This window comes from Thermobia domestica, chromosome 1 (genome assembly GCF_964235325.1).
Source record: "Thermobia domestica chromosome 1, izTheDome1.hap1.1, whole genome shotgun sequence".
Lineage (NCBI taxonomy): Eukaryota > Metazoa > Arthropoda > Insecta > Zygentoma > Lepismatidae > Thermobia > Thermobia domestica.
This window is the reverse complement of record NC_137454.1, coordinates 164,176,131-164,200,948: the sequence shown is the minus strand read 5'-3', so window position 1 is coordinate 164,200,948 and position 24,818 is coordinate 164,176,131. Positions and strand designations below refer to the sequence as shown.

Below are 24,818 nucleotides of genomic sequence, written 5' to 3'. Positions count from 1 at the left end.
TTACACTGCAGAACACCAATAAAGTTATAATTAATTTTGATGAACGTTACACTAAATTTTATTTCCCAATGAGAGTAAGGAAAATATTTAAATAATACGAACGAAAATTGTGTATATAGTTCAGTCAATCAACCGTCTGTTTTTTTTTCTTCTTTACAGGTGAAGCTATATAGGATATCGCTTTCATGGTCACGTATTCTGCCAAATGGAACAATTAGTAATATTAATCGAGCTGGAATCGATTATTATAACAATTTAATCAATGAGGCGATGTCAAAAGGAATTGAAGTTATGGTGAGTGGAGCGTATTGGGTAGTGAATGGGTATAAAAATAACATAATATTGATAATATTTCCATGAACTTTTCTAATGGGCAATATCCAACAAAGAAGACTTTTCTTTCCAATACAATGACCTATGATATATATATATATATATATATATATATATATATATATATATATATATATATATATATATATATATATATATATATATATATATATATATATATTGTTTATATTTATCTTTCAAATTTCATCCAATTAGTTAATTTGTTAAAACGTCATGATTTTTAAGTTCTTAAAATTTTGTTTTAAAGGTAACAATTCATCATTTTGACATACCACAAGCACTTGACGAAGACGGTGGATGGCTAAATGAAAATATTGTCAGCCATTTTGAGGACCTTGCAGATTTATGTTTTGAAAATTTTGGAGACAGAGTAAGTATTGATAACAATATATAATGCTCCACTGCTTGAATTGAGTAGTTACAATATAGCATAGGCATACTCTTGGCATTAGCCATTGTTAGACTCGTGTCCAAAATGTCCTTGGTTTCTTCACTGACTTAAGGACTTCAACTATTCCATGCTTGTTTACAAATCCTTGCTACATTTTATATTTTAATACTTATTCATCTTTATTGGGAGTCCATGAATACATTTTCCATAAATCTAAGTTTCTGAATATAGTAACCTGCGAGAAGCCTTACATTGCCATGCACTATTAGCGAAAATATTCCTGACTTCTCACTGTGACCATTTGTGTAGGAATTAGTGATGTTAAAATTATTCGAATATTTTATTTGTCATTATTCGAATGTCCGAATGTTTGTTTCCTGTATTCAAATAATTAATTATTCAAATAGCATATAATGATTCGAACAATAAATTCTACTCGAATAATGAATTTTTCTCGAATAAATCGGATAGCGAATATACGAACAATTCATTATTCTAATGGTGAGTTATTGGAATTTTAACAATCTTAGGAGAAAAATCTTAGTAGAAACTAGGCGTAAATTGACATTCAATTCAGGATTTATCTCCTCCTACTCCTCACAAATAGAGTTAATATTATTTTATGTATACAAACGCTTCTTTTATTTTGTACTACCACTAAATACCCTCGTTATTTTCGTAACTTCCTTGATGACATTATTTTTTCTCCTCTAATAAAGAATATTCTATTCTTTATCAACCATTTTTAGGTTACATATTTAATCATAAAGAAATCCCATTCTTCAGCGGCAACAGAGTTAAAGAAACTGATCAACTTGTATGAGTAAAATCCTAGGGGGGGGAGGGGCATTCGATTAGCCATTCAAACACTTCTGTCTGCGTCGTTTTAAACTATCTGATTTCGCAAATCAACAGCAAGATTTCTTCTGGCGTAGCGTCGATAGTATTATTATTTCTGACTGTTGAATAAATATGAGTATTTCCTATGAGACAGCCTGTATGACAGTTTGCTTTCATATATTTATGTCTAAATAAAATTAATAATTTTTATAATGACGCAGCTATAGTCTTTCGTTGTTGTAACTACTCATTTACTTTACTTTAAGTGTCATGCTGGACCATTTCATTAACATTAAATTTTGAAGTTATCTAAAGAAGGAAGAAGTCATAGATGTGGGAGAGGGAGGATTGAAATTTCTAAGAGTGTATTCATGAATGTGACTAAGGTTGTCATATTTCTTCATTGTGAATACAGGAGAGTGATATTAAATAAATAAATAAATAAATAAATAAATAGATAAATAAAAACTAAAAGCAGATTTCTAAACATATATGCAATGAAGTTATTTTGGCATTTAAAAGTATATTAAGATATTTTTTAACAATATAGTTTATTAATTAATCATTTTGATTGATAGAATCTTCATAAGGCCCTTTCTAACACCAGTATTTTGTTGTTTACTTGTTCGTTTAAAATTAATATCCCTATTTAACACCGAGATGTGGACTGGACTTGCAGTTTAAGGTGGAATCCGAACAAGTGTAATCATTTAAATTTTTAATGTTCTTCCGCCGGGAATGCAATCTGTGACCTAGTGCACCAAAGCAGTCGTTCTTTCAGAAGAAATATTCCGGGAGGGCACTGTTGGTATTACTCTATGTATTATATCATGGACGTATTATTTTAGTCCACTCCGGGGCGGCACTCTCAGAGCCCCCCCCCCAAAAAAAAAAAAAAAAAAACATGTCTGGAAGAAACGCTGCATGAACGATACAGACATTAGCCACTAGACCAATGGCAAGACTGACAACAATTGATATTTATCAGATTATCACTATCAGAACATTAAATGTTAGAAGTCTTACATTCAGCCAACATACAGCCCAGAACACCCTCTTTGGCATGGCTTAAAAATTTGAATTTCAGGTACTAGTAAACAAATGCAGGACAAATAAGCGTCCTCTACAACCTTCATATAGGGTAAAAAAAAAAGATTATAAAATACAGGTCAATCCTGTATATAAAGGGTGCCTGGTAACTCTAAATGTGACCTTAGTATCCAATTCAATGAAATTTAAAGCTGGCTTCTCACTTAAAATATTCTATTTTGATTAAGATATTTCACTGTAGATTTAGACTGACAAAACTATGAAATATTATCTTATTAAGAAGTAGCTTACAAGCCTTCAAATTTACAGAAATAAATGATTTTAAAGGTTCTTCAGTTTCCATCGTAATTTTTCTTATAAAATACAAAATGTTTATATTCTGCATAGAAAGTGATGGGAATATAGAGTTTTTTCTTCTTCGAAATTTGAAAAAATTCTAGAGTTAATGTTCTCAACGATAACATTAATATAATAGCATATCTTATACAGCTAAACGAAATAACATTTATTTCTGATTTCCAGGTAAAAATGTGGATGACTATAAATGAACCACAGGTATTTCTTCATGAAACATATGAATCAGGAGACTTTCCACCTGGAAACAAAGATCCTGGGCGGAGTTGCTATATAGCAGGGCGAAATTTATTACTAGCGCACGGAAGAGCCTGGCATTTATACAACAACAAATATAGGAATCAGCAGAGAGGTATAGAAGTAGTATCCGTATGATGTTTATATAAGGGCTGGATAAAAAAAAGTAATGGCAACATTGTTATAATTTGTACGTAACTTTATGCACAGAAGCATATCTGCTACATTCCTTCAATGTAATTGCTTCCCAATTTTTATCACCTTCTGCTATACCTGTGGAAGGCGTACTACACCGTCAAAGCATCAATCTTTGTCGAGATCCCACGGAGACCGCCATATGGCACACATGGGCTTCTCTTGTGTTATACTGCTTCCCGCAAAGTAATTCCTACATTTTGGCTTAGAGATCGTCACGAAATTCCTGAAAACACTGTTGCGCACTGCAGTCACGTGCCATTTCAATCTTGGTCCATGCATGTTGTTAATTTTTCCGAAACATATTGTTATTATATTTCCACTTTTGCCCTCTATTTTACGGCACTGCTGTTTTAACTGAATAACTCAGTCGTTGCCACTCATCAACACTTTATCGACTCACATTTCTTTATTAACTACGGAACTATCGTAGTTCTGAGATACAGCCTTCTGATGTGAGAGCACTGTTGCCACTACTTCTTATCTGAACTATGTAGTTGTAAAAAATGAGCTAGTCCCTGCTCTTTTAAAACTGTTTATTATTACTAGTAGTAGTATTAATAATATTTAGGAAGTTATTGTGTGTCAACCATATAAAGATCACATATTGAATTATTTTTATTACGTCAAGTTTTACTCTTCAACTAAATGGTCTGTTTCGCAGAAACTACTTGTTTTATACTACTACTAAAGACATAACGTAATACTTACAATTGCATGTTATCATAAAATTACAACCATAAATGTCAAATCAAAGTTAATAGTACAAGTGTTTACAAGTGAAATATACTATTGTTCTAGTGTTTTTGGTTTGACGACTTCACCAAGACTAAGGGTGATGATGATGATGATGATGAATGAAATTGTGAAACGAAAAAAAGGGGAGGGAATGGAAGATCTCCAAAAAAAAAAACCCAGACAGTGTCAGTCCACAACAAAGCCCAATTGGATAGAACCAGGGACCTCGCGCACCAAAGATGCGCGTTGTACCACTGAGCCACTGGGATCCTAATGTTTTGTCTGTTTCATCTCGACTTGTAAACTTGTTCTGAAAAATGGATCACTTTAAGATTTAACAAGTGAAAGTTTTAGGGGAAAAATGAAACGAGCTAGAATATCACATAAAATAAATATGATTTATATAATATATAAAATTGCCTGACAGTATTTCTAACAACTCTACAGGGCTACCTCATTGGCGGATCTATGGGAATAGCAGTAGAGACCCTCCCCCAATGGCTACCTTTTTATAGGCCTACATATAAGTTTGTGCACTACTTTACTCTGATTTGATGTAAAGTCTGTATTTCAAGCATACATTGTGGACTACCTTAAGTGATGCTGTTTGCTTTATCCAAGACAAGAAACTTTCATTTTGCCCTGAGGTAAGGTACTATCAGCACAAACACTTCGACAAGAAATGTGTTAGTAGTAGGGGATCCATTTTTTAAGCTGCAACTTTTCCAAATTTGAAGATATCCAACTTCTTAACCGTACGGGAATGTATAAAAAAAACGAGGAACCTGTAACTGTATATGGAGATCGTACGGTTATTGAGAAGATTCTAAATGAAAATCATTAACACGGAATTTTGGGATTCCATAAACGACTTGAAGTGTCGGAACGTCGACACAATACGTCTTCCTCGCTCGTGTACTGTAACTCTTTGTTTGGATTCGGTTGATTAATTGTAGTTTAACGTTTCTTTTTCGGCACCGACACCACATGAAACGGAATCTACTGCTTAAAATGGCATTAAAAGTACTTGAGTTTGTATTCCCGAGAGGGAAGCACATCCACTTAGTACCACATGCACGTAAAGCACGCCCATTAGCCACTTTGGCATGAAGGTGATATTTCAATGTCGTAACCATTTAGCTTCCAGAACACCTAAACGGCGTGACAAACATCTTGCCATTTGAAGGCGGCGCTCCACGTTCCCTTTAAATGCTGCTAGCAAATGAGAGGCCAGCGGTATTGCCACGTTTATTTTGCACACATCCACGTCTATCCCCTGTCACCTGATAGCGCTGTAGTTTGTCTGCTTACCCATAGCCACACTCCTTTAACATTTGACAATGTCACGCCAGAGCTTGCGTTTTATTCGTTTAGCTGAAATGCCAAGATGTTTGTCACAGGCCTTAGTATATGCTATTTTCTTAAAGTTAAAACTTTGAACACCCATTAATAATACAAGTTGAAATTTTCATTAGAGCATAACCTAGTGCTCAAGGTTTTTAAGTCTTTGGCTACTGCTAATTTATCTAGAAATAAAACATGCTCGTCGTCATGTTAACCGCATATGTTTCCCAATCTACTATTTGTACAGTAAATACTTGTTATACAAGTTAAAATAAGCAGTTTTTCCACTATTTGTTTTTATTTTTATTTATTTTATTAATATTATTAACATATTTCTTTTTTGAATTTTCGAAAGGAATGGTTGGTATTTCCTTGAACTCCAGTTGGTTTGTTCCAAAAACCAATTCTGAAGCAGACAGAATGGCAGCTGAAAGAGCAATATTATTTGAGGTCAGTACCGTAGTTGCAAGTGTTGTTTGTGGAGGATTCGTGCAAGTGACTACGCCAGTTTTAATTTCTCATGAGGAGGGTCAGACAGAAGGGCAGAGACATTTTTGAATATCGAGTTGAGTTGAGTTGATTTTAGTTTAGCGTCCCTTTCAGCAGCGAGGCTATATGAGACGTGAACCTACGGATTAACGTGGAATCCGAACCACATGAGCTCCCGCCGGGAATCGAACCCGGGTCTCCCACGCCAAAGGCGCGTACGCCAACCGCTTAGCCACGGAGGAGCTCTTTTTGAATATCGAAAACAATAGTTTTATTTTACTTGGTCCTCATTACATCACAATATGTTTGAGTGGGCAAGTGAGGAGGGAACATATGATGATGCCACCGGGTGGAGATGTCTGGCTCTATGCCTCCCTTTTAGCGTCATCACTGGTTGGCGTAGGATTACTTTAGAATGAAATTGAATTTCTTAGTACCCTAAAGTTTCATAGAACTTCTTTATTTTTGGAATCTGATTCGCCTAGCTTCTTTCACTTATGTTACAGCTTCTAGTTAAGTTCTTAATCCCAATCCATAACATTTTGAAAAAAAATGAAATGAAATCTTTGAGTTTTACGTCCCACGGTTATGCCGGTTAGGCTAAAGGAGACGGTGATGATGAGTAATGAATGAAATAGTGGAATGAAGAAAGTTGGAGGAAACGGGAGAACCCCGAGGAAACCCACTCACACGGTGTTTGTCCACCACAAAGTTCACTTGGCGGGGGCCCATAACATTTTGAGTCAGAACCAAGCCAAGTTCCGAACGAGTATTGTTATCAATACATCCAAATTTTTCAACCAAGTTATGATATCGATTCTGCCAAGTTATTGAAATACATTTCTCATTCTGAAAGTATTTGAAGAACTTGGCCAACTAATTACGTTATTAGTACAGCCAAATTCTTCAGCCACAGTAAGTTATGATCAGTTTGGCCAAGTTCTTCAAACACTTTCAAAGTAAGGAAATTTATTTCAAGAACTTGGTAGAATCGATATCATAACTTACCTTGGCTGAATAATTTGGCTGTATTGAAACATAACTAATTGGCCAAATTTTTAAAATACTTTCAGAATGAGGAAATTGGGGTCAATTGGAAAGACTGACCACTCATTCCGCAACCTGTCCGTATGACAACGAGTAAAGTTGCACTTGGATCAATAAGAATAGTGTGGAGATTGGAAGAGGATAAGAATGTAGTATGTCACCTTAATTATTAAACTTTTACAGTGAATGTTTAATGTAAGAAGCATTAATAGGAATTGAAGATTTCAAGATTGGGGAGCAGATTAATAACAGAACCGAAGAAGGACTACAAGAAATGATTGACAAAATAGTTGACACTGGAAAACTATATGGAATGGAAATCAACATCATGGAATGGAAATCAAAGTCATGAGAATATCCTATGGAAACGTGTCCTTACGGGTCAGAGTAGAACAAAGAGAACTTGAAGAGATCGATAATTTCAAGTATCTAGGAAGTATTTTGACGAGAGACGCTTACTACACCAGAGAGATCAGGTCAAGAGTTTCCACATCCAAAGAAACATTCAACAAGAAAAGATCAATCTTAACAAGCAGACTTAATATTGGACTAAGGAAGAACTTAGTCAAGTCCTATATATATATATATATATATATATATATATATATATATATATATATATATATATATATATATATATATATATGGAATATCGGACTGTGTAGTTCCTGAGAGTTGGGCATTACAGAAGTTAGAGAACAAATATTTAGAGAGCTTCGAAATGTGGTGTTGGAGTAAGATGGAGAAGATAACATGGACAGAGAGAGTAGAAAAACGAAGATGTTTTAAAACGAACAGGAGAGAAGAGGACGCTTTTAGCCGGGATTCTTCGTAGGAAGCCCATTTGGGTCGGACATATCTTACAAAGAAACTGTCTTCATATCATACCGCCATAGAAGAAAAGATTGAAGGAAAGCGAGGAATAGGAAGATGATGATTTGAAAAATAGAAGAAAATATTGGGAGTATAAAGAGGAAGCTGAAGATCGAGAAACATGGAAGACACTAAGTCCAAATCTATCTATCTATCTATCTATCTATCTATCTATCTATATCTATATCTATCTATCTATATATATATATATATATATATATATATATATATATATATATATATATATATATATATATATATATAAGGAAGAAAAAAGAAAGAAAATGCATTAGTCCCAGGACCTGACAAAGGCAGAATAGTCAGCAGTCATGTCTTGTTGAAAATCATCAGTTAATCTACACAAGAGGTAGTCTAGGGGACTGTTGACGCTGTTTGTCTCGTTTAGCTGTAGAATCTGAAATGTTCGAATTTTCTGGAGATGTACACTTATGTCCGAAATAATTGTCGCATATCTATAACTATCTTCTTGTAAAAATATAATTTGACAATGATTTTGCAGGGTACTTTTAGTACTGACACTATGTGCATAATCGGGAAATGTATGTTTGTAGTAAATTTCATTGGAAAAGAATTATAAATACGAAAATTAGAGTAAGTAAAATAAAATGTTGCTAAATGGACAAGAAAGTTTTATTTTCGTTTTATTATTCTTATTTACTGCTCTTTTGACATGAAATTTGCCATATACATGTCTTTGCCGATTATACACATACTAACATTATAAGAAATACCGGGTGAATTCGTTATCAAATTATATTCCTACAGCAACATATTTATAGACATGCGACAATAATTTTGGACATGAGTGTACATGTAACCCCCATCAATGTGAGAAATTTCGTATTTCTAGCTATTCGGAAACATACCAAACATTTGTGTCAGGCAATGAGTGAGTGAGTCAGCTACGAGACGCGCAGTTTGTGTGGGTTGATATCTCAATCTCCCGTGGTTCCCTACACGCATGCCAGTATTAGAAATATGTGTAATTTGACGTTGCTGTCATTATTACTTATTCAACAGTGATGTCTTGAAAATGACAATTTCAGTCTATGTAGTCGTTCCTGTAAAGCTATCTTGCAGCGCGACCGGAACTGGTGCTTAGTTGGTGCTACTTTCGCTAAGTAGAGAGAGGGTTTACCGTAAATTCGTATACGAGCAAAACTTTTTAGTCGGTGCGTAACGCTAATTCCTAATAGTTAACAGTCGCGCTAATAGGTGTCACTAATTGCCCTGCTTGATGCCAATAGGTGACGCTAGCGTGCAGGCAACTTAACAGATTTAAAACTATTGTGACGATACAGAGGATTGAAGGCATGGACGTAACAATGCGTATGAAAGCGAGTTAGAGGCTACATTGAAACTATTACAGACAGTAACCACTCGAAATGCACATGTGTAACATATTACTGTTAACCTGGATTTATAAGTTGCTTACAGAAAATAGGCTAGCACTTTACTGGGAGACTAGTTTTCATCAACAACAACAATAATAATAATAATAATAATAATAATAATAATAATAATAATAATAATAATAATAATAATAATATAACAGGGTGGTATCTCATCAACCCTTTCAGATTTCTGTTGCTCATCTCCTCAAGATGAAGTTCTTGATATCACTGTCTTGTCGAAAAGTCTCTTCTTCAGAAAATTTACAATTGTAAATCAATGAATTTGGTGTATATCGATATTTTCCATGAGAGTAATTTGTTCCTTTTTGAGATTTAGCTGGGTCGAGCGGGAAACGAATGAGAAGGTGTTAGAAATGGTGGGGGAGAAGAGAACAATTTTAAATATTATTGGAAAGAGGAGAGAAACTGTTTGGGACATTGGCTAAGAAGGAACTGTATCATAGGAACGTGCTAGAGGGTATGGTAGCAGGAAAAAGAAGGAGACGAAGGGGGCTACAATTGATGGACGATATCAAAACAGAAAAATCGTACGTGAGGACGAAGAAGTTAGCGGAAGACTATGATGCTTGAAAGGCTCTTAGTTGCAGCAAGTGACCTGCCAATAATGCCATTGAAGTAGGAGAGTGACATAGAATACGTTAGAAAACTGTATGACTAATGAAAGTACTGTGCTTTTTTACATGTATATATATAACTCTCTCTTCACATTGGAAATATATCTTAGCAGCAAATGGATAGCTAGGTCTACAGTTTACAGTATAATACAATAAAATAGCTAATAGTTTGATGAATGAACAAAATTGTATGATATATTTAGGTTTACTTTGCCTTTTACATAACAAGTTTACCTAAAGAAATGTAACCCGAACTAACCTTGACATATTTCTTTTAACTTAAAAATGTCAACAGAACATTTGTTATAATAACCATAATATGAAACATAGTACTAGACCCTATGCACATCTACATTTCGACATCTACATCTGCTCTAGTACCCTATGCACTTCGACACTCAAATTTACACTTTCAGTTACCTAGTCTACTTTTACTTTTACCTACATTGAATCATTTGAATCACAGTTGTAACATTTTTTATTCGTCACCGTGGTGCAGACAACATGAGCCCATCCATGACAAAAATTACATTGAATCTATTTCTCTCTTGGCGCACTTTTGGAAAGTAATTCACAGCAAAGTAGGCAAATTGCGTTATCACTGTCTTCGTCAGATGACAAGATGAACCATATATTTCACTATTACAGATTAAAATTACATCTGCTTCAATAGAAAGGTAAAACCACTATCCTTTATAGCAGCGGATACCTAGCAAACATTACGCTGTTGTGTGTCGTTAAGTAGCTACATAACTTTTATAAGAGAATTGAAATACTTTTCAAAGAACGAAAGAGAGAGAGAGAGAGAGAGAGAGAGGGAGGGAAAACAATGTTCATGTAACAATCACTATTTAGGTAAACAATTTTCAAGTAAATAATACAAACTTAATTACATATGCATTGTTTTACTCTGTGGGGGCTGGTTGTAACAGCGTTACAACCAGACCCATTTTTTTTTTTTTTTTTTTTTTGTTACAACCAACCTCATACTGCGGTAGTCATCTTTGCCAGAGTATTTGCAAAATTGTGTTGATTCTGTGTTTGGTTTCAGTTCGTAAACAAATACTCATTAGTATCCTTTTTAATATTTTACTTAAATTATCTAAATGTTTCGCACACATATTGTAATATTACATATTTTCAGGGATATAGAAAATTTACTTACCTGCCCAAAAAACACCAAAACCGCGATAACTTCAAGACGAACACGCGTTACCTCACACAAAAACAGTGACTGAACGTGCATGAAGGGCTTGTGTTTTGACCGGAACATGAACCACATCTAATGATTAGCGTAGGAACTACTCGCTTTGTTACAACCAAAACGTGTTACAACCATACCCGGTCTCCCCCCTATGGTAGCAAAAAAGAGAATGATTTGGAAAGGAGGCTCCAATTGATGGACTATATCAAAACAGAAAAATCGTGAAGATCAAAAGGTATTGGGAAACCGTGGAGCATGGAAGGTTCTCAGTTGAGGAAAGTGACCTGCCAATGATGGCAAAATATTGATGATGATGATGATGATGTTGTCGTCGTCTTAGACGCATGATGTTCTGTTTATCTGATCGATATACAACGCAAAATACATCTATATATAGGATCATGTTCTGTAACTTTCCACTGTTCGTTTGTTTGTTTGTATCCTTTTAGACCAAATGTTTTAAATTTGATTCACATAATAAAAGCTGCTGAGTTAACTAGATTTGTCCACTAAATAACTATTAAGTAAATAACTTACACGTATTTTTTTTAAATATACATTATGTCCATTTCCTGTTTAGATTGGCTGGTTCTTAGACCCACTTCTTATAGCGGAAGGTGACTACCCTGATGTAATGAGGAGAAACATCGATGAGCACAGTTCCAGAGAAGGTCTGCAGCACTCTAGGCTTCCAACTTTCTCGAAAGAAGAGCTTCGTCTCTTACAGGGTTAGTAGTAGGTTATTTAGATTAAGTTATTATTGGCAGTTTGAATTTTCTGATTTATGTGTATCACTGGTCACAGAAATTAAAGGCCTTGTGCAAAATCATTTTGACTTATAATTAGCGTCATACTGGGGAATCATATATTAGTCGAACTCTTTAGTATGGCACTAATCACGCGTCAGAACGACTCTGCATAAGGCCTTAATTGTCCAATAGTAATACCACTAATAACACCAGATCTCAATTGGACGTCCTTATTAAGTTCAGTACATTAATTTTGTAATGACCATCACAAAATGGACCCTTGATTGTTGTGCATTAGTAGATATTCATATATGGCAACTGGACGCTGATCTCTGTTAAAGCTACTAACTCCGAAGAGCCTACAGGTATGCACGTTCAATATCTAAAGATTTTCGTGTGTTTTAGCTACATATCTCCCTATGGTTCATAACAATCGTCTTAAATCTCTGGCCCTGTTGTTCTGTCCTCTAATACCCTCCCCCCTGGGTATAGTCTTACAGGCACGTAGCCAAGGGGTGGGTCCGGGGGGTCCGGACCCCCCTTCGGAATCAAAAATGAAAAAATTTAAGGAAAGATGAAACAGAAACGAGAAAAAAAAAAGAATCAGCGTTAAAAATATGAAGCTACAGCAAGTGTTTGATTACTCTTTCTTATGATCTTTGTGTGGAGGAAACGGAGTGGGGGTCAAGTTGAAAATTGATATTGTAACGGAGCATTCTGAATCCATCTAGCTCCATGCTAATCCTATGGACTACAAATGATGATCGATAAACCAGTTCGATCAGATACTCTCAGGTAGAACTTAAGAAATGCCCACAATCACCAATAATATGAGCCTGGCAACATAGATTCCAGTTACAATTGTTAAAGAAATTTTCAGTTTCGTGGCAACACTAATCCATTTTATAGAATGTCTTTACTGCCGAAAGAGACCTTCCGTTGCTATCCTTGACGGCATTAAACGAAGATAAAGAAGAAGAAAGACAAGAAGAAGAACCGAATTCGAATGACCTCGGAAGGTTACATCTTTTCAATATTTTTTTAAAATATTCTTTTAGTCGAGATTTCTTGGTAGTTTGTTATTAAAATACTTACTAACATATCCTGATTTTATTGTCCTAACAAACCAATATGGGTATGTTGCCAGTAAAATAGTTTAGATTGATCGAGCTCCTGGTGTGTAACCACAGTATTTCATGTCACGCTCCCCCCCCCCTCACTTACGAAATCCCGGTAAACGAACCAATATAAGTTGCCAGTAAAGTAGTTTGGAATGATCCTGGTGTGATAACCACAGTATTTCATGTCGCGGACCCCTCCCCCTATTACGAAATCCTGGCTACGTGCCTGTAGTCTTAGGTAAATTACAGATGTTAATTTCTAACTATTTTAGATTCAAATATTTTGTTCTCGAACACTCCTAAAATTTCAGTGACTCTGTTGTTTCATGATCTCTCTGTGTTAGTTCCGAGGTTTCGTCATAATTCTTCTTTTCACGCATGGGCTAGAAGAAAATTGGCAACTTTGCATTAAACCAAGAACAAGATTTAGAAGAAAATGTTCAGAAAAGTGTCGAAGTTTCTTGACTGTAGTTGTGATGGTGTGGGACGTCAATTGATATAGCATGCGATCTTAGCTATTATTCATTGAGGCCAATCTCACGAGTTCCATCATGGCACAAGGGACGTTAATAGGTCGCATTATATCCTTTTTTTTTTTTTTCAAGTAATTCCGGACGCCATATTTCATATTTCAGCAGGATAGAAGTAGGGATGGACAAAAATTTTCGGATCCGGATCTTGCCGGATCCGGACCTAGATCCGGATCTCGGATCTGGATCCGAAATTCGAATCTCGGATCTGGGTCCGGATCTCGGATCTGGGATCTGGATCCGAAATTCGAATCTCAGATCTTGATTCATATCCAAACCTACATCTGAAATTGTGATGATAAAATTGAATATCTAAAATTCGTCAAAACTTTTTTCGGGTTCACTAATATAGTAGATTGTTGTGCTTTTAAATGTTTCCATAACACGTTTGTGTTCTTTATTTTATTTTAATCTTACAATATTTTACATGTTGCACTTTCTGTCATAGTCTCTTTAGTAAAATGTTTCCAAGTTTGACTTCTTCCCATTTCAGAGTATAGTGAACTGTCTGAAAACTGATGTAAATTAAACAAATTCTTCTGTTTAGCTCCTCTTCAAAACTTAATGTTAGCTTCACATTGAAAATATTTATTTTATTCTTAGAAAATAAACTTTACTAATCCTTTAGATAAGGCCCTTCTAATCGCAGGAATACTAGACAAAATAAACTCTTTATTAATTGTAGTTTCTGACTCACATGAGTCCAACAAATGTAATAATGAATATCTTTCAATTCGAAGGTACAACAAAAAATATAGACTGGTTGGCGTGGAACAACAGTAGATTTTTAAACATACACACGAGAATTTCAGGACAGCGATATGGTTGTGTAGTATTATTAGTATTAATAAAAGTGTTCCTTGTATGACTTTATTACCTACCTTATGACTTGCCCTTCTGAGATCGGGAGTTTGTTGAAGGAGTAAATATAAAAGAGATTTCTGTTATTTTTTCTTCACCCTCAGGTTTCTTTACTCATACATAGCAGGACGTAACCAAAACATATTCATGCATCGTATCATTGAAGCGTTTTGTGTTTTGTATATTAAAGTGTTCAAAAATATTTAACATATTCGCATTTGTTCATGTGAGCTCGGGTTCAATTCTCGGTGGGAACATACATGAGACAATTGAAAGCTAAAACAGTATGAAAATAGTATTTAAAAATCAAGAAATTGATATTAAAACTTTAGCTATCTGTTGAGACTGTAAGGCTATAGTTAAATTAACCCACATGTTTCGTGAAGATATATTATGTCGTTATTGTATATTTACTATAAGCTACCAGATACATCCTCAGAGGCCACTTTACACTGTAGTAATCAACAGATGAAAACAACATTGGGAAAAGAATGGAAGGAAGGTCTCCAGAGCCTTAGATCAAGGTACTAACCTAGCATTTGGCCAGTATAACTGAGGAACAAGCCTGGAAAATCCTCAGTCAGGATGGCTGGTCTCCGAATTCGAACCCGGCATTACCCAATTGCGAAGCAAGAATCCTAACAAATAGCCAAAGCCCGCTCCGTATTATTATTATTATTTAGCTAATAATTAACGTAATGTTCTAAAATTGGTGCAAAGTAAACCTTACTTTCTTTATTACTGATGTTATAGCTAATAAGCCTACATGAGACATCAGTCCCCATTAAATGGACCTTGCTCAAGAAAGAATAATAGAACTGGAATTCAGGAAGCGGAAGTGAAGAGATTAATGAAGATGAGGAAACTATGTACGATGCAAAAACTGAGTAATTATGACTTCGTTACAGACATATTCACTTACATACGTCAATTAATATTTATCTGATACAGGGCACTTACTTTCTATAGTGGCAGGAAAAAAAAAAACACTTTTATAAACGAACACACTAAGCACGTGCGTATAGGCGCAATGTCCATGCAAAGAAACCTAGGTAAAACTAGAAAAAAATAGGGAAAACGAGTAGAAAATGATAAAACGCCCTTCAACTTAAAAAAAAAAGCTAAAAATAACTAAACTTAGGGCTACGAAAGACGCGAGACGAATTTTATTGAAAAGATTGTTTTTCCTTAGTGATTAGTTGTGCTATGAACATGAATTAAAAAGAAAACAAGTAGCTAGCTCTGAGTTTCGCAAACCAGTTGAAAAGAAAATATTGGATAAAATTTAATAATAAAGAAGGCATTTATAATAATTAAAACAAACTAAACTCTTGGCACGACAGTCCTTTGGTTCCTACCAGCGGGCTTACGTTCAAAGTGCGGATATGTAGTCAACGCATCGACACCCGAAGTCCCTAATGCCGGCTTTCTAGACTGGAGTGCGCTACCTCTTACTTAAAATAACTCCCCAATTGTCCTCATGATGCTGGGTCAACATCGAAATTATTGAGCACCTCTTCGGAAATTGAACCCATGACCACGGGCACCGAAGGCACGCGCTAACCACTGTTATATCTATCTATCTATCTATCTATCTATCTATCTATCTATCTATCTATCTATCTATCTATCTATCTATCTATCTATCTATCTATCTATCTATCTATCTATATCTATATCTATCTATCTATCTATATCTATATCTATCTATCTATCTATATATATATATATATAGTATATAAAGGTAACAGCTTTTTATCAAATTATTTAACCTGCTGAACGCTTTGCACGGATTACACTGTAACTATTACGACACCACACATAGAAGTAAACGAGGACAGTTAAAAACACCTATGCCCGAAGCGGGATTTGAATCCAAGGCATTCACAGCAAACGATCCACAGTCTAATGCCGCAGACCACTCGACAATGGCTGCCGGGTTTTCTCGGCTAATCCATAGCACTTTGAAAGTAACTGATTATTTTAAAAGTTGCTCCTAAATACTGACAATCTAAGTCTTATGTATCAAATATTTCCTGCGATAATATACCATACACTCTCCGTCTTCTATAGACGAAAAGCTATAGTTACCCACATTATCTAGTACAGAAATAAGTTCTGATTCTTTAATAGCTGCTGATGGTGATAGTCAAGGTTCACCGAAGCATGATTCCCAAACCCAAACTGAGATATTGATGTCACTGGAACGCCTGAAAAGTCATTGTGGGTAAGTGAATTGTCCACTTGTCAGGATGAAGGGCGATGGTGATTTGAAATGCGGGGCTGTCAGAGGTATTACTTATAATAATTGGATTTATAATATTCTATGTTGCCGTAAATCCCCTTCAAGAAGATAACCGTTAATCTTAGCTTTGAAAATATTACATAAGGAGTTTTATTGCTATCATTAGGTTGAATATAAATCTCTTCATTCCGGAATTTTCGGATTTATTTTAACGCTTAACTTTCACATCTCTTCTGATTTACGAATATTTAAATCGCGATTATCCCCTTAAGGTCAATTAGTGATATTTTAACTCACTTCGAGCCAACTTTATATATGGTTAGTCTTGTTATATGGGAATAATTGAGACCAGAAGCAATCTACAGGCTAAGTTCAAAAGAATCTTGGCCGACCTCCTGATAAACCACGTCTTTCAGCAAGGTGAATTGTGGTATTCCGATATCCACATGAGGAAATCTTCAGGTTCAGTGTGAAAGCTTCCATAAGAACCAGCACTCTAATCAGTGGAATGTGCCTTGCTATTTTTTCCGCAATGTGAAAGTACCTAACTTTATTGTTAAAAATGAAAAGGCATTTATTTCAAAGAAGTCGTCATTACAGTTTTCGTATTCGAACACAACTCATGAAAAGTCATGTTAAAGTTCGACTTACCCCTAAAAAAGAATATTTATCTTTTTTAAGTTTCTCGTGTTCCCCAAAGTACATGCAGAGTAAGTGCGAGTACCTTCCGTTCGCATTACAACGGCTACGATCTTGGTATTAGCACACGTTTCGGTTTCCAGATCTCAAATATTTATCTTTCAGCTTGATTCTATCTATGAATCCAAATCTAGATAAGGGGCACCAAAATTCATAGTTTATTTTCGCTGCTCATATTGTGATTTAGTAAATAATTATTAAATCTAATTGTAAGGCGCCCGCAAACGCGTAGTTCGCAGGATTCTAGATCCGGCCCTGCTTAGAAGTATGAATAATTTCAGTTTATTGTAGCTAACTTTTTTCATTTATTGTTGGATAAAAACAATTTGAAACATAATTTTCCAGATTTGGGGAGGCTGGTGCCGCCGTGACCCCCTCCCTTTAGCTACGTCCCTGACTAAAGCCCATGTGGGTCGAGCTAGATTACCGCATATATATGTGTAGCGAAAGAAAAGGAAATCACATCGAAGATTTGCAACAGTGTGTTTGAAACTTTAACATTTTCTGTATATTTTCATGTACCACTCGTTATTATATGTTATACATTTTTTATACAGCATTTCCAAGTCCGATGAATCGTTTATAATCATTCTGTACTTTGAGGAAAAAGATTATTGTTTCTCTTAATTTCATACACTGCTTGGTTTACATATTATGAACAAACAAATAAACAAACAAACAAACAAAAAAAACTGAATTGTTAGTACCATAGATACTTTGATTACGATCGAGGAGAGTTATCCTACCATCTTCACCAATGTATATGTAACTTCTAAGAAAGGATTGTGAATCAAAAAGACAGAGATGTAATATTTGTTTTTCTATTGCTTATCTCGTCAACTATTTTGGGATGGCACAATTGATATTTTAAACTTATAACCTTCATGGTCAGTGGCGTATTTAGGGGGGGGCTTCCGGACTTAAGCCCCCCCGAAATCTTACTATAGTAAAGTATATGAAATATCTTGCAGAATTTTCACATTTTCAGGCAAAGCCCCCCCCCGAAAGTTAGCAAAGCCCCTCCCGAAACAAAATCGTAAATACGCCACTGCTCATGGTAATTGGTATTTTCATGAAAGTCGCTGCCACTTGGTAGGAGTTGAACAGTTAGGCGGAAAGTCATAGTGAAACAGATAGTTGAATGATAGTTTACAAAGTAACTAGAGTAATAAATGGTTGCTAATTTGGAGTTTCATGTCCTGTTCAGTATTGACGCTGTATGAGACAGAGACCTACAGCTTAAAGTGGGATCTGTACACATGAGATCCAACTGGAACTGAACCCATGTCTTCCGCGCCAAAAGTACGCATGCAAACCATATACTGACATACTTATGTGAAATGATTAAGTTACCGCAATTCGAAGTACCTGAAAGTACACGCATGATATCTGATCATCACAAACTAACATGGAATCGAACTTAGGACTTCGCATTCCAGAATTAAAGCTCAATCAATAGTTCACCTCAAATCAATGATGAAAGACAATACAAGTGTACTTACGAAGTTACTTCTCATTCAGTCATTTGACTCGGACATTGTTTAAAATAATAATTTCCAAAATTCTAGGTGCCACAGATTTCCTTGGTTTGAATCATTATTACACAAAACTAGTAGAGAATGGAGAACCAAAAGCACCTATTCCATCATATGCACATGATATTGGTGTAAAAATTACATTTGATTTCCATTGGCCTCCATGTCTTAAGGTAAGTTAAGATCTTTATGTTTCAAAGTCATTGTAAATTTACTTAGTTATAGAACTATTGCATTATTTACACAGCTGCACTGCTAAACATAATGGACCCTATACAGAGTAGTTTTAGAGAGTAATAACAGTTTGATTAATGGGCAATGCCAACTTCCGTATTTAGACACAGTTAGTGAAATTAGCAATGGTTTATATCGAAAAGGCCATGATTTTCCGCAGGGGTCGAAGCACATTACACAGTGGCGGTTGATGGGACATGCCACTCCCCAGATACATGAAAGTAAAACAAAAGAGCTATTTGTTATTTAAAAAGTAGCATAAAGTGTAATAAGCGAGCATAAATACCATAACTGCCTTCCCAGTAGTTTCCCTTTTTGCCCGCTTTGGTGTCGTCTACTTGCAAATTTAGCTGATGGTGGCAACACGACTTATGTGACTGTCACCACAGCCTCACTAAAAAGATGTGTGTTAAACGTAGCATACACTACCGTGCGTTTACGGACGTAATCACAAAATTCTTTGTTAGTCTTGTTAGCACCTGTGAAAACGGTGGTGGATGGGGGTTTCCATAGCATAGACCTACATCCGTACTTTTTCTTACGCAGAAAAAGTTAGAGCTCGTTTAACTTTTGGCGTGCAGCCCGTGTGTAAAAGCATCTCAAATGAAAGAGTTGTTAAGCAGCAGATAGTCTTTTGCCATTTCTATGGTCTTCTCCCTCTTTTTAGCCCTTTGTTCTCAAAAGAGAAAACTTGTTCTTGAGTTGTGTCCTTATGAATAATTGTATTTTTCTAAGGTTTGCTGGTAGACTCACTAGTAATCATAATTACAATCTAGTTTGAGTGTTTTTTATGCAATACACGATTATGACTAAATTAATATTTTCTATGACACAAAACAAGGCAATATTTTTTAATTAGAATGCATTATTATTTTTCATGGGAGACAAAGGGAGAGGCAACGATATTTTTGAAAGGCGGGCAGCTATAGTTTTATATTATTTGATTTACATTACAATATAACATGTGTGAGGAGACTATGTATCTATCGGGGGAAAGGGAGCATTTGCCTCTCGCTGGCGGCGTCACTGATCAAGAATAGTGGAAAGCAGTAAGTACGCCAGAAATGTTTACTTGGGGGGGGTGTTCAAAATAAAAGGGGGGTGTGCTCTCAGAATAGTGATATAATTTTTAAACAAACTCAAACAAGAAAATAGTATATTTTGTTACGTAACTATTGCAATACTACAACTACTACTACTACTACTACTACTATTACTACTACTACTACTACTACTACTACTACTACTACTACTACTACTACTACTACTACTACTAATAATAATAATAATAATAATAATAATAATAATAATAATAATAATAATAATAAAATAAGAGTTCTTCGCAGTGGTAGGTTCAATAAAGTAAGTTCACACATTTGAGCATTTATTATTATTATTAAACTAAGTAATACAGTGAAACCTCTCAAAACGGACATCGATGGAACCGATTATTTGTCCGTAAATGAGAGGTGTCCCTAAAAGGAAGGGTTCTCTCTTTTTTTATAACACCACACATATTTATTATTAGGAATTAACCTCCACTATTTTACCCAGTAGTTACATGTGAATTGATTACATACGAATTATTGTAGTCTAATTATTTTGCAAAATTCTGCTATTATTTCAATTTATTCACCCCAGCAAGTTTTAGTGTGTGATTTTTTTTTTCAAAATATTAATTGGGAAAAATTACCTCGTCCCATGCTGAAATCACGTTCGTTTAGCAATTAATATTGTACATAGTTCCAATTTCATTATTTTAATATTCTAACCCTGTTATTAACGTTAATTGTTGTAATATTATTTGATCTCTTAATCTCCGTTCCTGCCCCTTCCTAGCTACGTTATTGGCTCTGAATATTTTTCATAAGGAAATTATTCATTGATTTAGTTGTTTTCCAGAAATTCAGTTTTTTCAATTTACAAATATGTTGTATCTTTCTTTTTTGTCTTCTTTAATATACCCTAATTTTAATAATCCCAGGGCTCATAGTGGTCTGATCTCTTGTAAATAGTTGAAAAGTGACCAAAAATGGCCAAAAGCACACGAAAAAGTGACCAAAATCTCATCATGCCTCTTTTTTCCTTTATCAATTTCTCCAACACCTCTCTCTTTGTTTGTTCTTTTGTTTCTTCTTTACTTCTTCTTTTTGAGCTTCCTCCTTTCTTAGGTTTTCAAAGTATGCTTTGTAGTTACGGTAAGCAGACTTAGCAGATGTAAAAAGCTTCTGCGTAAGTGGAACCAGTTCTATTTCCGAATTTCTGCATCCCAGACATTATATTTAACTTTTCATTAAGAGTTCTCAAAAACGTGAAATATTCGAATTCATCACCTACTCTTAAGAAGAACATACAAGAAGCATAGCACAAGACGAACATGATGAACCACACAAACACACACACACAACGTTGAACAGGGCATTAACTATTACGAGAGAAAACTAAAAGATTATTATGATAGAAGAAAGAATAGCCACAGAAATGTTCTCAACCTTACTTTGAGAGCTTAAGCATTGACCAACCGTCCACTGTGCTTTAGAAAGAATAGAAGCTGAAGTGAGAATAAAGCTGACTGTTTCACATGTGGCAGCAAGTACTGAAGCTTTCAGAAGAGTAATGAGTAACAAGTTTCTGCCTTTTTCCATTTGTTTTTATATTTTTCTTAGAAAACTGCCAATGCGAAACATAAATCACACGAAAAAGTCACTTTTCCTCTCAAAAAAGTAACTTTTAGTGACAAATTTGAAAAAAAAAGTAACTTTTAGTGACCAACTTTAAAAAAAGTAAATTTTAGTTTAAAAAAGTGACTCGCTATGAGCCCTGTTCCGCTCAATGAATTTACGTAAATAAAAATATACTTTACAAAAATTAAGCTAGCGCCAAATGCGTTCCTGCATAACACTAGACTCAGTCTAAAAAATATATAATTCTTACTTCGATCGATCTCTTCATTTCTAAAAACGTTTTGACTACACCCTTCTAACGTCCGCCCGTTGATACACCACTTGCAGAGCAGGCTCGAAACCAGCCACAAAGCTTTGGGGTCCATGAATATGTTAGGAGGGGCCAAGCCATTAAAAAATTATCTTACAAATATCTAAATTGTGCATTTTGTATTGAGGTCTGGAGGGGACATGAAAAATTTAGGGGGGCCAGTCTCGCTTTAGCCCCCCTCTGGTTGCGGGCCTTACACTTCCAATATTTAGTATAGGGGAGACCGGGGTATTCACGAGCACTTAAGCATTGATTATAAATACCTCTTTCGTTTTTGGAGATAAAATTAAGATTTCTTGTGTACAGAAAGCTTGGAGTTTTTCCTGTTTACTAAAGTGCAGAGGAAAGTCAAAAGTAACATATTTCAACAAATCAGTGTACCTATGTTTGGGATTGCCCCAGTGGTTGGGGTAATCCCGAGCATACTGTTTACTTTAAACTTTCCTTTACGAAACAAGTGAAATGCATTAAATTACATTAAAAATATACCGTGATTTAATATTTAAATCTTTAATAAGAATTATAATTACAGGCATTACTAATAAATATAATAAATATGGCAAAATATTCTAATGCCGCTTATTACCAAGACATGGTCTATTTCCCAAACCAATTTCATTAATTTATTACTTACTTTTCAATTAAAAAAAAACTATTTAAAAATGTTTGATAATTTATTTCACACCATGGGGCAATCCCGAATCTCCGGGGTAAGGCAAACATTCTATCTGGCATCTCCCCATAAGACGTCATTTTATTATTATAGTTGAAACTAATTGTTGACTTAATTCAGGCTACTAAGATTACAAAGAAGTAATGTTCAAATATAGGGAAATATATAGCCTTATCTGTAACAATATAGATAAGAGCCAACATACCTTGCCCACATTGTTGGTTGAATCAACGTTATAAGTGAATCGACAAAAATAACAAAAAGTCTTGTTCCTGGCAATCCATTCTACTGACTGCCACCAAATTTATGCTACATTTTTCCAGGTCTCTCATCTAGCGTGCAGCAAAATCGTCTGTTTTCTAACAAGCTTCCCTGAGCATAAACTTGGGTGTTCGGCATTACCCCAGTGTTTGCGAATACTTCTGTTTCAGCAAATTTTTCACTAAAGCCAAAGCAAGTTTTGTGCCACATAATAGTAATGAGTGGCAAATGCTCACGCCTCCGCCCATACTTTGAAATACTCATTTTTAAAATTATTTTATTCCAGTTTAATATTTTTTGAGGAATTATCATTGCAGTAAATTTTACTCATGTATATTTGTTGATTTATTATTTTTATTTTTCTTAAATTTATTTTCTTGTTCATAAATTAATTTTAGACAAATCCATGGGGATTCCGCTTACTACTTAACTGGATTAAGAAGCGATATGATAATCCACTGATATACATAACTGAAAATGGTTTTGGCGATAGAGGTGGTATCCATGACAATGATCGAGTCACCTATTTGAAGGTAAATAAGGCCTAATTCTCATATTTCATTTATTAGTTTATTAGCCTATACTCTGAATATCTTTACATTGTATTTTTAACTTTTCCTAAAACACTTTAAAAGAATTAAAGGTAGTAGGAGCTACAGTTTTTCTTTTCAGTTCCTACCAACAGGTAAATTCTAAAGTGTTTGATCGGGATAAGACCTTGTTTGTAATCAATCAGATAACCATTCTTTATTATCTGCAGAGAATACATTTATAGAATTCAGAAGATTCAAAAATTTACTTCTGTTCGAATACCACTCATTCTAGATTTGGAATTCCTTGTATAAAATAAAAGACAAATTCTGACCAAAGCATATATTAACTAATAAATAATAGTGTTACAGTTTCGGCAAAGTATCTTTGTCTTCATCAGACACATTATGAAATACAATTTCTAATACTACAGCTTATAAATCTTTAAAAAAAATGAGAGGTCATATCTAGGAACCAATAAAATCCGTCGTTTGATTTTTAACAAGTTTTAATTGATTACGTATTTGCAAATTCCAATGATACAACTCTCACTTCAAAAGCTAAACTTTTAATTGGCATTAGGGCTGTTCCGATAATCGAGTAATCGATAACAATTCGATAAAATTTCAAAACCGTTTCATCGATAAAGTATTTTAATTTTATCGAATTATCGAACTTTCGAGACTCCCGAAATGTTCGAGACTCTCGAAATGATCGAGACTCCCGAAATGTTCGAGACTCTCAAAATGATCGGGACTCCCGAAATGTTCGAGACTCTCGAAATGTTCGGGACTCCCGAAATGTTCGAGACTCCCGAAATGATCGAGACTCTCGAAATGTAAAAAACATTAGACAACTTCGAGACACTCGAACTCTTCGAGAGTCTCGAATTGTTTGAAAGCAGCTAATACAGAAATATATCAATATGATCGCATTTGTCGAGTCGCTTGAATATTTTGATAAGTTCGGGATTATTGGAGTGTTCGGAAGAAACAATGAATTCGAGGTTATCATAGTTGTATATAATATGTATTACATATATGCAAAATGTTTATTTTAAAACTTCTCTCCTTAGCAATGAATTGAAGGAAAAGTTTCTCCCCCACAGATCTGTATAAGGTTTAAGCAGTCTGTCAGAAGAGAGAAAGAGGAAGAGAACATGCATCACTTGAATGGAATTGGAATCCAAGACACCATTAGTCTACTAATAGTCACTTTG

At 34.9% G+C, this 24,818-nt stretch overlaps 1 protein-coding gene across 4 annotated transcripts in view; it reads left to right on the top strand.

The window, feature by feature from the left end:
• Positions 1–24,818, top strand: part of LOC145690583 (cytosolic beta-glucosidase-like) — a 67,862-nt gene that overhangs the window by 30,009 nt on the left and 13,035 nt on the right. For all 4 annotated transcript variants that reach the window (XM_081765639.1, XM_081765647.1, XM_081765621.1 and 1 more), the window contains exons 4-10: positions 160–294; positions 602–724; positions 3,158–3,341; positions 5,859–5,953; positions 11,747–11,894; positions 18,940–19,079; positions 23,467–23,601. In XM_081765639.1, coding sequence (XP_081621765.1) covers positions 160–294; positions 602–724; positions 3,158–3,341; positions 5,859–5,953; positions 11,747–11,894; positions 18,940–19,079; positions 23,467–23,601 — 960 coding nt within the window. The remainder of the gene's footprint in view (positions 1–159; positions 295–601; positions 725–3,157; positions 3,342–5,858; positions 5,954–11,746; positions 11,895–18,939; positions 19,080–23,466; positions 23,602–24,818) is intronic.